A 16,895-nucleotide genomic window follows, 5' to 3' on the forward strand; every position below is an offset into this window, starting at 1 on the left:
ACATAACTTAACTTACAGTAATCGCTTACACATAGTTTGTTGGTTGAAATCACAAGTGATTTAGTGGGAGTGTTGCTGCCTTCAAAGTGAACTCATGTATTTCAGCTTAATATGGTTCACAGTTAAAATATAAATATATATGAGGTTAAAAATCATATGTTTGAGGCAAATAGTATCTCATGGCCAATAAATAATAATTTCATGTTTATTTCTTTCTGTTAAAAACTTTGTGAGAGAAGGGGGGAACTTATTTTTTTGTTCCGTGTGGAAATTATAATTGTTGCTATGTGGACGCTGTATGGGTGCACTCGCTAAGATCAGTGAGATATATGCTGCGGCTTGCGAGGCGGCTGTCTGAAAGCCACGGAAGATTGCAAGGTTATCTTTAAGTTTAACGTTGAAGCATGAAGATGAAACACCCCTAAGTTTACCCTCTCGGGTTCATGCGGCCAATGACTTCTGACGGCAATGTGGAAATGTGGCAATAAGGAAGCATGTAGAGACATGTTTGAAGACGTTGTCATCGAATAAATGCCTGTTAAAACCCAGGAACGACTTGAGCCTTTATTAAACCTCGAGGGAGTAACATTATATAAGTACAACCAGTTACACAAGCACATCCTTTTCAACATACAAAAATATCAGTCCCACCAGTTAACAAGTTATAGAGTTCTGCTTCCCACAGCTAGACAAGATAAAGCTTTCACACATGATACTGCCCTGCTAAAACAAACTATAGAAACCATTAGAATTTCTTTGATGGTTTCCAACTTTTTTTAAGCTGGTCTGATCCTCTGTCCTAGTCTAAAGAAATAATTACACACACACACACACACACACACACACACACACACACACACACACACACACACACACACACACATATCATGCTTAATATTTTATTATCAAGGTGAACACATGAAATTCATCAGTATCTGTAAAATTCACCTAAATGAGTTTCACAGCACTAACACTGTTTCAGCTTTGATTGCCTCGGTAAACACGTAATAAACGGGGCGTTAACATATAAGCCTACTTGCATTTTATGGTTGTCAGCTTTGTTGCATTACATTTACTTCACCAGGAGATGGTGCTGCAATTTCTGTCTGAATGAAGCTTCGAGTAATGAACCATTTTCGACACAATTGTATCAGAAAGCAATAATGCTTCGAAACGCTTCATTTGGCCATCACTAAAAATGACACTGATTTCATACGCCAGTTCCATAAACAATTTAACATTAAGTCACTTACATTTTAGAATCAATATGGACTTTGTTCTATTTCAGCAGCGAAAATAGTTCCAAAAAAATATCACAGCAGAACCGTAACGCATCTCACAGCAACAGTGTGTGTTAGTGAATGATTCAGCGTTTTAATGAATCGGTTGAATCAAAGATTCAATGGCCTATTCGTAAACGACGGCCAAATTCTTGAATGATTCAGCCGTTTCACTGAATCGACTCAATGAATCGCTCATTAAGACGGTCACATGCTGCCACCTACTGGTGGTTTAGTTTCATCTTTCCAACATTTCTTATTTGTTTATTCAAAAATATTTAAAATAATCTCATAACATTATTTAATGCAGTTGTAATTTTTCAGTGTAAATGATTTAATTTGATTGGTAACAGCCTATAGTGTCTTATTCTAATTTAATTTATTGATCAAATTTAAGAATATAAAAGGAAAGCCGAAGCATACCCTATATTTAATAAGATTATGGAAAAATGCCCTTTATAAAAAGGTACAAATATGACAAATATGCATATTTAAATATGTCAAAGCTGATTAAACACTGGTGAGCATATTGCTTCAGTATAGATTATATTTACAAAAAAAATCCGGACAAGCAAATGTTTTACTCGGACAAGTGAATGACAGATTTACTTGTCCGAAGGACAAGCGTGTGAACCGGCTTAATGTCGAGCCCTGTAGTAGCAGGTTCAGCCAGTTTATTCAACCTGAAGAAATGTTGGTTGCACTTTATTTTTGATATTAATATTGTATTTGTATTATTTTAATGTTGAAAAACAACAGCAAAAGTAGCAGGTAAACCTACTATTAATTAAACCTGAAAAGAAGTTAGCTGCACTTTATTTTTTTATATTAATATTGTAATATTTTTATGTTGGAAAACAAAAGCAGAAGTAGCAGGTTAACCTACTGTTGAAATGTTGGTTGCACTTACTGTGCTTTTATTGAAAATGTATTGAATATTGAAAATGAGAGCAGAAAAGGTTAACTTCCAGTTAATTCAACCTAAACTGTTGGTTGCACTTTATTCAAATAAAATTTGAATGCATTTGCCATTAATTTTTGTTTACTTGTTTGTTTATATCCATAATTAATTGATACCTGATTCCCTTACAAGAAACAACAGGAATCTAGGAAACTTCACCTGCAATGACCAGTATCCAGATATTTATTTCAGTCACACAATTTTTGGCTAAAAAGTTACTGAATCGATTTCAAGTCACTGAATCGTTTCGGATCGTATCGTTCTAAATGAACCAATATCGTCCTTGAATCGTATCGACAACCTCAAATCGTGATACGAATCGAATCGTTGTTAAAACGAATCGTTACACCCCTAGTACCTAGTCAAGTCAAGTTAACTTTATTTATATAGCGCTTTTAACAATACAGATTGTTTCAAAGCAGCTTTACAGTGTTAAACAGGAAAATAATGCAGCATAATTTTATTCAGCCGTCTAGCCATTCTGGAGAAAAAATGTCATCAGTTCATTTCAATTATCATACAGTGACAGTGTGGGCTTTAGATCAGTAATTAGAGTAGTAATTTAGTTTATATGGTTAATTTAGTTTAATAATTAGATTTATTTCGATATTTAGTTGAAAAATTTAGAAAAAATTAGTGTCCCCAACTGAGCACGCCAAGCCAGAGGCAACAGTGGCAAGGAAACCAAAACCCCATCAGGTGACCTAATGGAGAAAAATAAACCTTGGGAGAAACCAGGCTCAGTCGGGGTGCCAGTTCTCCTCTGGCCAATTAACAAACAGCGTATGATTATTATTCTGGAAACTTTACAGGTCAGAGGTCATAATAGATCGGAATATTCGAAGGATTGGAGTCATCGCGCCGGAGACGGGTTTATTGAGGATGACATATCGATTTAAGTATTATTAAATAGTAATATTCGAACAATCGGAGTCATCGCGCCGGAGACGGGTTTATTGAGGATGACATATCGATTTAAGTATTATTAAATTGTAATATTCGAACAATCGGAGTCATCACGCCGGAGACGGGTTTATTGAGGATGACATATCGATTTAAGTATTATTAAATTGTAATATTCGAACAATCGGAGTCATCACGCCGGAGACGGGTTTATTGAGGATGACATATCGATTTAAGTATTATTAAATTGTAATATTCGAACAACCGGACTCATCACGCCGGAGACGGGTTTATTGAGGATGCCGTGTCAACGATGCAATTTCAGGGGAGTCTAATCACGGTCTCTGCAGACACTTCAGGGTCATGTGTTGATCTTCTCTGGGCGCAGGTCCACCATCTGATCTTGATACGGCCTGGATCCGGCTGACTGCAGTAAACCTCGGGATAAAACAGAGAGACTATCATTAGCGTAGATGCCATTCTTCCAATGATGTAACGAGTACATCAGGTGTTATGGGAAGTGTTCCCGGTTCCGGCTGACCTTGTTAATGCAGCCTAACAATCATTTCATTGAAAAAGTGTTTTATGTGTATGCCACAGTAAAGAGATGTGTTTTTAGTCTAGATTTAAACTGACAGAGTGTGTCTGCTTCCCGTACAATGTTATGCTGGGTACACACCAAAAGATAATCGGGCTGATTTTGGGCCGATTTCCCCCCTTCCGACAATCCTAGCTATGTCCCGATTATCTTGATGGTTCTAAAGATTATCTTATCAGATTTTCCTGTGGTGTGAAGTGTGTTAAGAGTGTCCGAACCTGCTCAGAAGAACGTCGGAGCCATCCCGATCGCGAATCGTAAATATTCAACATGTTGAATATTTACAATCAGAAATCCTGATGTGTGGGGGGAACCCCGAGGACAAACGCGCGCACACTCACGTGAAACGAAATAATATTCAATCCGAAAGCACGCTGAGAGATGAAATAGTCATGAACTGTTACAATTAACAATTTACATCCTAATATTTTTAATGATACTTATATAAGCACACACAAGTGAATATTAATGAATGCAAGCACTATAATTTACCCAAGAAAAGTTTAAAATAGTGCTAAAAAGGCAAACTTTCCTTATATGTACAGTAGGCTATATGAATTGATATTGAATCAAGATCGAAATTGATATTTGTGCCAATCACCGCCATACTTATTCTGAAGTCTCGCGAGATTTTGTGAGATTTCCTGTGTTAACAGTCGGGACTCTGGTTGAAAATCTGTTTGTGTGTGGTGTGCTGTCTTTGTCACATCATGGCACACCACACATTATAGGAGCAAAACGGTTAAATCTAGGATTATTTGTGCTCATGTGTGTGGTCTATCACATTTTGAAAATCTTATAAGATGTAAAAAATCTTTTGGTGTGTACCCAGCATTAGGAAGACTGTTCTAGAGTTTAGGTGCTAAATAGGAAAAGGATCGACCGCCTGCAGTTGATTTGGATATTGTCACGTTTCATCAATTCATTGGCTGTGTTCGAAATCGCCCCCTATACCCTCATTCACTATTCCCTACATTAGTCCACTGATATAGTCCACTTCGAAAACGAGTGAGTGATTTTGGACACTAAGTGCGCCTGAAAGGCTGCCGTTTTTGCAGTTTGTGCTTGCTGTTTGGCAGCTCCAGTAATAATGAAAAAGATTTATCCTGAACTCTGCTACGGAAACTAGCATGTAACCTTAATCAAACAATATAATAATCATCTTAAAAAGGATCATTTATACCTGTATGCATGATATTGGGCTGGACCAGTGCGGTTCGGAAGATGGATGGATGATTGATTCAGCTGTGGGCACTATTTGAGGGAACAGCCATTTAGTGGTGTCCGAAACCATAGTGGACGTTATTAAGTGCACGCATTCAATCCCACAATGCACCACAATAACGAGTTTGCAACCGATGTATGCTCGACGGCTAGAGAATACCCATAATGCACGGTGAGAGTCGCGCCGTGCATTGGGTGAATTCCTGCGTTTCGCCAGGAGATGACATCGACTCACACACTTTTTAAGACCAATGATATTGGACCCACTCACTTGTATCGTCTCCAATTGAGCACGTCTGTTTACATACCCTGATAAACTCTGATTAAACGCGTTAGAAGCTTTATTTTCACTTTTCTAATATTTTCTTCATATTAATAGAAAATAAATTCCTTTCCGATCTGATATATGATGGAGAAAAGGATCAGTGCGAGTTTAGCGAAAGGCGGATTCGAACCTCTGATCAATTTGCGTCAAATCTTAACGCCATGCGACTTACCCCTACACTATTGCTGCTGATGAAGATTGTGTATTCCGTAGGTGTCTCTTCCTCAACCAGACGTTTAAACAAGCCGATATATTTAAATATATTTTTTGTAAATTGCATCTACTCCAGTAAAATGTTTCTGTTAAAGGACCCACCAACATTTTTTTGCTTCTGACGCCCATAATATAAATAGTAGCCTATTATAAAGTATGAAATATATAGGCCTACTATACTATATATATATTATACTATTATACAAATATTATTGTTATTTTTTTATTAAATGCTTATTAGTTACTTTATTATTCCTCTTTCCAAGTAAGTTCAGTGCCACACAAGTAAAGAGTTATAGGGTTAACTTTAAGCTTGTTGGCTCGTTTTTGGAGTAGTGGAGTAATGGAGAATGAGGGTACATAGGGCGAATCTGACAGCGGTAAGTTAATTAATTCAGGGCGCGGCTCTCTCAGTGCGTTGAGAGTACACCGTCTGGTTGAGTGAGAGAACGATTCAAAAGCATAAGGAGATGTTTCTCGTTTGCTCTCGAAATGCTCTCGCAGGACTTTGCTGTCATACGCCGATCAGGCATCGAACAAGCATTCTCCAGCGCGTACATCTACTGTACACTCGTTATTGCGGTGCATGGTGGGATTGAATGAGTGCACTCAAAAACGTCCACTATTTTTTCGGACACCACTACAAATGGATGTTCACTCAAATAGTGCCCTATTTAAGGGTATAGGGGGCGATTTCGAACACAGCCATTGTCTCCTTTTCTCTGTGCTTGTGAGGTTGTGTGGAGGCGTGGCCACTGATTACGGTACTCATCACTTCCACCTGCTGCACTCAATCACCGGGCTTTATATGCAGTTCTCTCACCCACTCTCATTGTCAGATCGTTTCAGGCTTCCCTAGTGTGTGTCGTCGGCGTGTGTTCCTGTTTTCCCCTGTGTGATCTCCGTTCCGGTTCCTGGATTCCGCTGTGCCGTGCTGCCCGCTGCGTCCCTGCTTCTGCCTGTCTGTGACTGCTCTGCCTGCACCTTTCTGCCTGGTTCGCTCGCCTGCATCTCTACGGGGATCCGCCTGATCTGTTCCATTGCTTCTTTTGTATATGAACCCTATGTTATTTTGCGGACACCACTTAGACAACCAGCCATTGAGTGATGATAGTCTGCTAACTATCTCATCACTCCTTTTTACAGGGAGCGGTCCAGAACAATAAGCAGCCTCTGACATCGTACTAGCGAGTTCACACACCTCTTTATTGTTAATTTTGGTGATCTCCGACTGGCGAAGTCGAACATCATTAGTGCCGACGTGAATGATAATCTTAGAGAATTTACGATTAGCTTTAGCCAGCACTTTTAAATTTGCTTTGATGTCAGGCGCTCTGGCTCCCGGTAAACAAGTGACTATGGTGGCTGGTGTCTCTATTTTCACGTTCCGTGTAATAGAATCACCAATGACTAGGGCACTTTCAACAGGATACTCAGTGGGTGCTTCACTGAGAGGGGAGCACCTGTTTGATGTTCTAACCGGAATGGAAAAGTGATTTTTTGATCTGTGACTATGCCGTCTCATTGTCACCCAGTTTCCCTGCTGCGGGGGGCCTGCAGCCGGAACCGAAGAATGTACAGAGTTCACTAAGCTATTCGCATCCAAATCAGTATCTAAAGCTGTTACATCCTCACTACTCTCAGATAAAGTATGGATGCGTGTTTCTAATTCTGAAATCTTCTCCGTCAGCCTAACTATCTCCTTACATTTATCACATGTGAAGCCCTGTTCGCCTACGGAGAAGCCTATAATATTTAAACAATGTATGGTGATGAGTAAGTTATATTTAGCAGTAGAACAAAGAAGATATATCAAAATAGAGATTCAAACGCAAGCAAGGTTGTACAGAGCTACAGACCGGCAGGAGGCAAACAGACAGACAGGAGACAGGAGCAATCGATCAGGAGTATAGCATAACCTAGTGAAACATTTTTTTTTTTTTAAAGGAAATGGGTAAAATTCCAATAAATTACAGACCTGTGGCAAAATGTTATGCAGTTAGCATTACCACAGGCAAAGTTATCAAAAAAACAAAACTGAAAAAGCCAAAAATGTTCCTAAGGATGCAGAAGGGTTAAGACAATGTTGATTGTTAGTTAACTTACAGGCTTGAGGTCAGCATGAATGATCTTCTCATCGTGAAGCACCAGCAGGCACTTCAGCATTGAGCGAGCATAATGATGGATCAGCTTTTTGGGAAAGCCCCGGCGGAGTTGCTGATTGAGAATGTCCTCCAGATTTTATCTATGCAGAGATAAAAACACACATGTCCTTTAGAAACTGATTAAGATCTGAGTTTCTGCTACATGTACCAATGCATTAGTATTTCGAAAAATCGCTGCAACTAGAAACTGTTAAAATCTATCCTCTCATTCACACTCACCCCATAAATCTCGAAGGTGGTTTTAAAGCACGCCTGGACAACCTCCTGGGCTAGTGGGGCGTAAGCTCTTGTGTTTGTAGTTTGGACTCTAGGTCATCCAGGTGGGTGAGGAGAGGCTCCTGATATGATTTTAGAGCACTTTGGATGTACAACAGTACATAATAAAAGCACTATAAACATCTCCCTCCTTGTCACCACTTCATTGTATGCGCTTCACTGATGGCTTGAGGCTTGATATTTTCTTTGGATTGTACAGGTTTTGAATACGTGCCAGCCTTTCACACTCATTCTGCACTGGGGAACCATCTCCTTTCACACTCATTCTGCACTGGGAAACATCTCAGAACTCGAGTCCTGAGATGGTCATGAGACGGTTCCCCAGTGCTGTCCTTCGGCTTATGAGTACTTTGAGGGACCTGGGTCCTGAGATGGTTGCCCAGTTCTGTCCTCCAGCTGCTCAGGAGTCTTGTGACCCTCCATGATCCATTTATGCTGCATGGCTTCCTGTGGTGTCATGCGCATCTTGGGGTCCCACCTGGAAAGGTTAGTAATACATGGTCAGTACATTTACGTTCATCAGACAAATAAACAAATATCTTGTATAGTAATCAAAATGAACATACGTCAGGCAGCGTCTCACAAAATCCAAAAAGTCTTTATCAGAGTTCCCCAGAATACTGGCCAGAGGTCTAGATATGGGTTTGACTACAGTCTTGAGTTTCCACTCATGAGCTATAATAGAACAAAACACACAATACTAGTTCAGCACATATAGCAGACTAAAAACAACTGAAAAAAAATCACATCATGTGTGTGTTTTGAGCTCACCAAAGAACGCAGTCCAAAATTCAGATTTTTCTACATCATCATTGGGAGGCATTCCAAGCACCTAAACAATAAAACACAATCAATATAAACTCTGACATTAAATGAATATTCATGTTTCTGAAAGCAGACTTTCATACACTGCCTTTACCTCCATTATACAGGACAGCTGATCAAGATCATCTATGCCGGTAAAGATGGACCTCCCAGTGTGAAGCTCTGCTAGGACACAGCCAAAGCTCCACATATCTATGGCAGTGCCGTAGGAATGTCGTATCAGCAACTCAGGTGCACTGTAACATAGAGTTCCCATGTAGCTGTAAACTACAATGGATGAAGAGAGAGAGGGGAGGGTCATGAAAATGCAAGAATAATCTCAAACAAAACCAAATCTCGCACATATTTAAACACTTAACTCTCTCCCATTCAAAGCCTCTATAACTTAACTCACCTTGCTCATCCTCAAAGCAGCTCAATCCAAAATCAGCCACCTTGATGTCAGAGTGCTCTTTGTCGATCGCCAGGATGTTTTCCTATACAGAGCAAAAGCAGTATAGAACAAATGATTTCACTGTAGATCTTCTAACAGTGCATCAGACCAAAGACAAACAAATCTGTATACTTAACCCTTGTGCATCAATTAAAAAAAGTTACACATAGAGGACAAAAATGTAACTGTAATAAAAAAAATAATCTTGGGAGCACAGACTAAAGTTTGGTCTCATTTTAAAGAAGACAAAAAAGTTTAAAAACCAAAAAAAGTTATAGAGGTTTATATTTATGAAAACGTTTTATGAATAATATTTTATAAAAAATATATATATTTTGAAATATTTGAAATATGTTGAACTCTAAAACTGCTATCAAAGCCATCCATCTAAACAAGCTGTGTTCCAAATGTGAGGTTGATATCTCAAAAAATTAGCTCTCAGTAAGATTTTGTTGTCTCTCAAACATTACAAGCACACACACACAATTTTTTTATTACATACATACACACACACCACTCTGACATCCATACCAACACACCCACACAGTTACAGCTGCATAATTTATCAAATTGGCTTTATAATACGCATAAACAGAAAACAGGAATAAAGTGAGTATTTGCTAAAAAAATGGCAACATCTGGTAAAAAATAGTAAAAATTAAAAATTTGAAGCCTTGCCAACAGAATAAAAGCCTATTCACAAAGATAGCATCATTTTATAGTTAAATGGCAATAGGATTGAAAATTGCAATGGGGACATTTTTGTCCAAATGATGCTAAGAGGAAGTATTTTGTGTACCTAGTGCAAAAATTTTTTTTTAAAGGAAACGGGTAAAATTCCAATAAAATACACACCTGTGGCAAAATGTTATGCAGTTAGCATTACCACAGGCAAAGTTATCAAAAAAACAAAACTGAAAAAGCCAAAAATGTTCCTAAGGATGCACAAGGGTTAAGACAATGTTGATTGTTAGTTAACTTACAGGCTTGAGGTCAGCATGAATGATCTTCTCATCGTGAAGCACCAGCAGGCACTTCAGCATTGAGCGAGCATAATGATGGATCAGCTTCTTGGGAAAGCCCCGGCGGAGTTGCTGATTGAGAATGTCCTCCAGATTTGATCTATGCAGAGATAAAAACACACATGTCCTTTAGAAACTGATTAAGATCTGAGTTTCTGCTACATGTACCAATGCATTAGTATTTCGAAAAATCGCTGCAACTTGAAACTGCTAAAATCTATCCTCTCATTCACACTCACCCCATAATCTCGAAGGTGATGCAGAGATGTTGGCGAAAGATGAAGTGATCTTTCATTTGGACGGTGCTGGTGCTGGTGTCTTTTTCTTTCTTGCGCAGAGCCTCCAAAATCTTGACCTCTGTCATGTCAATTTGATCTGTTCTGTTACGCAACAAAGACATACTGGGTTAAACCTGAAGAGTTCCAGCCAAACAGCAGCAACAGTTTTGTGTTACAAGTCTATTTTAAATGAAACCATATTTAGTTCAAAGTACATAAAATCAAATACAAATCATTTGTACATTTAAATTATGGAATGCAACAGACTCTTACATGTTGCGCAGTATTTTAATTGCAACAATCTCAGTGGTCTTGTGGTCCAGACATCTGAGCACCTGACCAAATGCACCTTCACCAATCACTTGAAGCACCTCATATCGATAGGCAATGTGGTCATGAGCAACCTGTGAACAACACAAAAGACACATTTACCATCCAGAAACAGAAGCTCACAGCTGCATCTCAGTTATGGACTATATGTGTTTGAAAAAGCAAATCTTCTGCATTAATATGACCGTAATATTGTTATTTTTGTTTTGTTGCCACGGTGACGCTAATAGTTTTTTTCATTTTTACTTAGGATAATATACAAGTATGATTTTAATTGAATTTCAAATACATTTTTGACTTCTATTTCTTTAAATGCTGGCAAGTATTTTCAAGAGCAATATATTTAATCACCGCTCAAAAAATAAAAGGAAGAAAAGCACGTAAACATTTGAATTGGGCCGTTATTTAAGACAGCATTTATTCTTATCACACAAGCATATGATATTTTATTTACAGTATGCAATCATTTAACGGACCACGTGAGCAGCGCGTTCCCGATCACAAAACTCTCCCCTCACCGTGAATAAATCACAATCCGAATGCACAAGGTTTTATCACTGAGGTGGCTGCATTTATTTTTACGGACTTCCATGTGAGAAAAAGAGGCGAACGGCGCATGATATACGTCACGACTAAACGTTAGCGATTGGTTATGGCAGATCCAGAGCGGCTCTTGGCAGATCCAATAGTTTTAAACTTCAACAGAGAACCCGCCTTCAAGGAAGTTAACGCTTGTCAATGGAGAGCGGCCAGACTCTCTGTACAAATGAAATGTAAGAGAGTCTGGTAGGACCAGGCTACATTTCATTAATCTTAAACAGTAATTCGTTAACTGAATTTTGGCATAAATGTGTGAATTACATATACAGTGAAATGATTGTCAATGAAAATTGACAGAATAATGACTAAAATATTTAATAAAAATAAATAAATATGTTCATTCAGATCTTATTCGTCAGGTCTCACTCACACTTCATCCCGGCCACTATTTAGACGAGCACTGACACCGTGTGGTGAAATAATCACACATGTTTACGACCCTCGGCTTATGTTGGATTTAAAAACTACAAGTTCAGCAGAGTTTGGAAAATCCTGTACACAGTGATGATCAGTTTATCTCTTCTCCTGTCTCTGAAAATGTCCGGATTTTACAATCATCCTTCAGATGCTTATTTTAAGGGACGTTTGTTCAGCTAGGTGTTCACAGCACATTGAAAACATGCAAAACCGGAAGATTCGATACACTATTTCGACGCGCACTTCCGGTATTCAATTCCTCTGTGATTCCTCTGCCTATAAACACATTGTAGAGCACAGCGTCTTCTCGACATGATGCTATCCAGTATCCGGTGCAGTGTTGGAGGCGGTTCAAGTTTTCCCTGGTGTCTGCGCGCGCAATAAGTGGACAGGCAATAATGCTAATGTTTCATCGTGATGTTACAACGAAACGGCTTGCGATTTGTTTGAAAAACTAGTCGACTCTTACTTTTGAGAGACAATAACTTTCTATACACTGCTCTATATATATTTAATAGATCAGTGGTTTTCATTCATTTATCTGTTACACACCACATGAAAGGTAACATTCAAAAATCCATAATAGGGGCTATTTAACATGAATGACAATACATACCATCCTATAATAGCCATTCGGGTCATCATAGTTTTGGGTCTTCATAGCTTCCGGGCCGACAAACCAGATAACTACGTATCCCAGAATCTCCGTCTTCTCAAACTCAGTCAGACATCTGCCATATTTTCCAATGGCCTCTGACAAAGGTGACAGAAAAAAAGAGTTTACCATATTTATCATGTAATTGAACACATCAGTTGTACACTCTTTAAATCAACTTTTTTAAAATGCATATGAAACATTAATAATCTGATACCCTTGACACTAAGAGGATCTCGCTGCATGTGCATTTTTCTTTCTTGCTGGAAAACAAAAACAAAAACTGTCATTCAAGTGCTATACTTTTTTTTCATATTTTGTAAGTACATTAGCTTTCTAAGGAGTCAATGTATCTCTCACTAAAATGTCTTATCTAATGAATGAAATGATCTGTGACTGTATTACCGATGGCAGGCAGGGATTCTAATCTATTGTGTGCTTTAAATAATTGCAAAAGAACTCACACTCATTTGAGAGGTGCATAGGCTGAGTTTGTGCAGAGGCTCGGAGGGCAGGTTTAACAATCGTCCGCTCTGCTGGGGCTCGATTCCCTGTGCAACCACTGGAGCATTGGCTGGAAGCACCTAAAGAAGAGGAGATAACCAAAGTTAGCCTCAATAACATGTCATTGTCCACTCAAGGTATGACCAGTGCTGTAATCATCAAAGAAATTACACCAAAAATGATTGCTTTTACATTTTCCCACCGCTTACATATATTTACATTTCAGTTTTTTTGTGGAATTGCACATCCAGACCAGCCGCTAGTAGTCAGGTTACTAATTACACAGAAAATGGAGAGGCCATACAACATTTGACCACTGGATTAATATCTATATAGTATAAACACTACAGTTCCTGTTGACTGCAAAATCATGTCAATCTAAGAGACCAAACAAATAATTATGCACGTAAATACACTGCCTGTGAAATACTAGGGTAAACGACGTACCTATTAAGCTCAAGTACCCATTAAGCACACTTACATCTTTGAGCTCAGATTATAAAAAGAACAAATTATTTATCATCCTACTTGATGTCTTAACCAATTGAGGTGTTTTTGATTGTGATTTTGAAAGCTGTCTGAAAACTTTCACCAGAAGAGTAGCCCCTGAAATGTGCATTTGTTTAGATGTTTAAGCCTTTATTTTGGATAAGTCTAACTTCTTACTGCAAAATTAAGAGATTGATGTTTAGACTTTTGCATATTGTAACCTGGAACCTGGTTGTGGGAAATAATTACAGTTCGATCCAAAAGATAGTTTTAGCAACACAGCGCAGATGCTACAGAACATTGTTAGCTTACTAGCTGTATAAGATTGGGTGCTACACTAATGTATTACTTCACAGGCATTACTGGCTTGTACTTTTAAATCCATTATATTATACATTTATAGTTTATTGATGTTCTGTGGTTTTACAATGCTGTAATTTTTAAAGAACAGCTTAAAGGGTGCACTATGAAAATCACAGCTTCAGTGTGACATCAAGTATAATTTCATAGATATTCTCAATAGGGCTGTCAAAATGGCTGAAAAGCTAATTTCAAAATTCTTTCTTAAATATTATCAAAATTCGAATTCTCTTCGAATTCTAAAGGCAATACTTCATTTTAGAGGGGGAAAGTACTGTATTGTATCCTATAATAATATCCAATGTTGCGCAAAAGCAAACCAAATCAATCATTGCGTCTTTTATTGGAATTAAATGGCATTCAGTTTTTAAAGTGCATTCAATTTTCAAACAATTGTTATTAAATGAAATATAATTTCATTAATGAGCATGTAAGGAAAATTAGTTAACAAAAGTGCATCAGTGACCTGAGAAAACACACTTCAACAGACAACGTGATGAACACAAAATAGCAAACGGACATTCAGAAACAATCCATTCCCACTCACTAAACATCTGCATATTGTTGGTGAAAAACACCAAATGGTCAACTTGACCTGCAGCGAGTGCTGAGCGTTTTCGCTGAGGTATGATCAAGTATGTCTTTGCCAGCTGCGCAATATGTGGATATACAAAATTCATGCACATACAGAAATTCGAATGCACGGTTTTTGCATTGTTGCATTTGCAATTTTTGCATTTTGCTTTTGTTGTTGTTGTAAATTCGAATTTTTATTTGACAGCCCTAATTCTCAATAACAGCTGTTCATATTAAAATATGTATGAACTTAATACATGACCTAGATTATTTATTTAGCGAAATTGTCCTTTTAAATGTAATAATATTTATTCATTAAAAAACGGTTTGCTGTTCCAATAAAGCTCAGTGTGCTCCCTTAAGCTCATCCACATTGAACGTCAATGTAAATACTTCATAACAGACTTTAAATATTAACTGATGGTTGTCACTTCAAGTTAATCTTTATAAAATCATTTGTTAACATTACAAACCTGAGCCGGTTTCGGCGGGTCCCGCGTCTTCCTTAAACCCGACATGGGCTTCTCTTTTGGTCCGTTGGTCGGTGGCCGAGCAACGAGCGTTTTCTTCAAGAGTTAAACGAGTAAACCAAAGTCGTTGAAGGCAATTGAAGGGTTTCGAAATGTCTGTAAAGGCTGAAATGTATTCAAAGTATCGTCGGTATAAATCGATGTGAATCGCAGGTAAAGTTTAGACTTATCTGAGTCAGTATAAATCGATGTGAATTGCAGGTAAAGTTTAGAATTATCTGAGTCGTCCGTGAAGAGTTGACAGAGAATACACTTTAGAACGATGGCGTCACAGTAAGCGCGGATCTATCAATTCTAAGTGACGTCACACGTCACTTCACTGGAAACTGATTGGAATGTAATGAATGTACTGAGGCAAAAAAGTGTTAAAGAGATACAAGTCGAGGTTAAAAAGTGGGGTTTAAATCAATGGCCAAATCAGGGTTAGGCCAATTTGCTGCCCTAGCAAGATTTTACTTGGCGCCCCTTGCGTCAAGGTTGTGGAAATACTGGTTCTGTTTTATTTTTGTAATGCATTGATGTTTATTCATTCATATTTTTTTGTTTTGTTTCATATGTTGTTTTATATGATGACCAGTCCCATTCTATATGTTCATTATATATTTATTTATTTTTAAAAAGGCTGATGATAGTTAAACTGTACAAAAATAGCGCCTACAGCAGCCAAAACACAAAGAGCAACTGCATCTAGCATTCATGCACAAACTACTGAGAACTAGCAAATGTGTTTGTTTTCCAGTAGATGGCAGCAATCTTCCACTAAACTATGCACATTCATGTTTTCACCATGAATTAAACTGAGAAATTTAGATATTTAATGTGAATTTTACATTAAATGTTGCCATTTAAAAAAAAAAAAATCTGTATATAAATATCATTACTAATGTCAGCAAATACATTTTAATATTGCCATATGTCCCCTTAAAACTGCACAACTGCAAAGTAAAAACATTATAGGCTATTAAAAAAGTGATATTACATGCGTAAAAAACGGATATGGTTTTTAAATCAAAATCACTCTGTCTGTGGCCTCTGGAGAACCCAGAAGAGTTGCTTGCTTAAAGTTTAAGGTAAAAATTACAGGAATTAATTAGCGAACATTAGTATTTTACTACTATGCAATTAGATAGCTAGTAAACATTAGCCTACATCACTTTACCTCTGTCTTTATCCCTTATCTTCCCTGCTTCAGAGGGCTTCTGTCTTTTTTCTCACTTAAAAATGTTGGGTTAAAAAACCCAAAAAGTAACCCAACAGTTGAGTTAACTTTTTATTTTTATTCATGTCATTATTTTAATAAATAAAATACACATTTTCAAATACAGATTGTTTATTTGTAAGAAACAATACATACATTTTAAAATATACATTTTAAATGTCAAACTAAATATTGGGGAGTCTAGCATTTAATGTAAATATACATAAATGTGTACATATTAAATTCAAAATACACAGCACAAATACATTCAAAACCTATTTAAAAAAATGTACAAACAGTACACATTCAAATCAAAACATATATTTGAAACATACACACAAATGTACATAGAGTAGACATACATAAAATGTGTCCATACAACACAAAAATTAATACTACATTTAAAACTACACAAAAGTGTACAGAAATATTACATTCAAAACCTATACAACAGAATACACAAATTCATAATATTAAATCCTTCCAGAAATAAACTACTTTATTAAAAAAATGCACTGTACACTGCATTGATGTGTTGTAAACATACCTTAAGTAGCAAAACAAATACAAATGATGATGATCAAAGTTCTTAATGAGGCAGCAATGTGTTGAAGGAACTCCTCTGGATATATTCAAGTTTGCATGCTGCAAAAACTCCCAAATGGGGGCAGAGGTCTTTGGATAGTTTGTCATAGATGTATAAAGAAATCTGAAACATACATCCAGTGCTTGA

The 16,895-nt window shown here is 37.4% G+C and overlaps 2 protein-coding genes across 2 annotated transcripts in view; one reads left to right on the top strand and one right to left on the bottom strand.

The window, feature by feature from the left end:
• Window positions 1-16,895, top strand: part of traf3ip2b (TRAF3 interacting protein 2b) — a 1,379,907-nt gene that overhangs the window by 835,672 nt on the left and 527,340 nt on the right. The window lies entirely within an intron of this gene.
• LOC307143141 (dual specificity tyrosine-phosphorylation-regulated kinase 4-like) lies at window positions 8,285-14,952 on the bottom strand (the record flags this gene model as incomplete). The annotated part of the gene is made up of 12 exons (XM_079844445.1): window positions 8,285-8,423; window positions 8,512-8,620; window positions 8,717-8,777; window positions 8,865-9,037; window positions 9,165-9,246; window positions 10,187-10,325; window positions 10,465-10,605; window positions 10,777-10,907; window positions 12,467-12,603; window positions 12,723-12,768; window positions 12,970-13,089; window positions 14,908-14,952. The coding sequence occupies 12 exons, from the start codon at window positions 14,950-14,952 to the stop codon at window positions 8,285-8,287; spliced, it is 1,323 nt and encodes a 440-aa protein (XP_079700571.1).

Source organism: Gobio gobio (assembly GCF_949357685.1).
Source record: "Gobio gobio genome assembly, chromosome: 19".
Lineage (NCBI taxonomy): Eukaryota > Metazoa > Chordata > Actinopteri > Cypriniformes > Gobionidae > Gobio > Gobio gobio.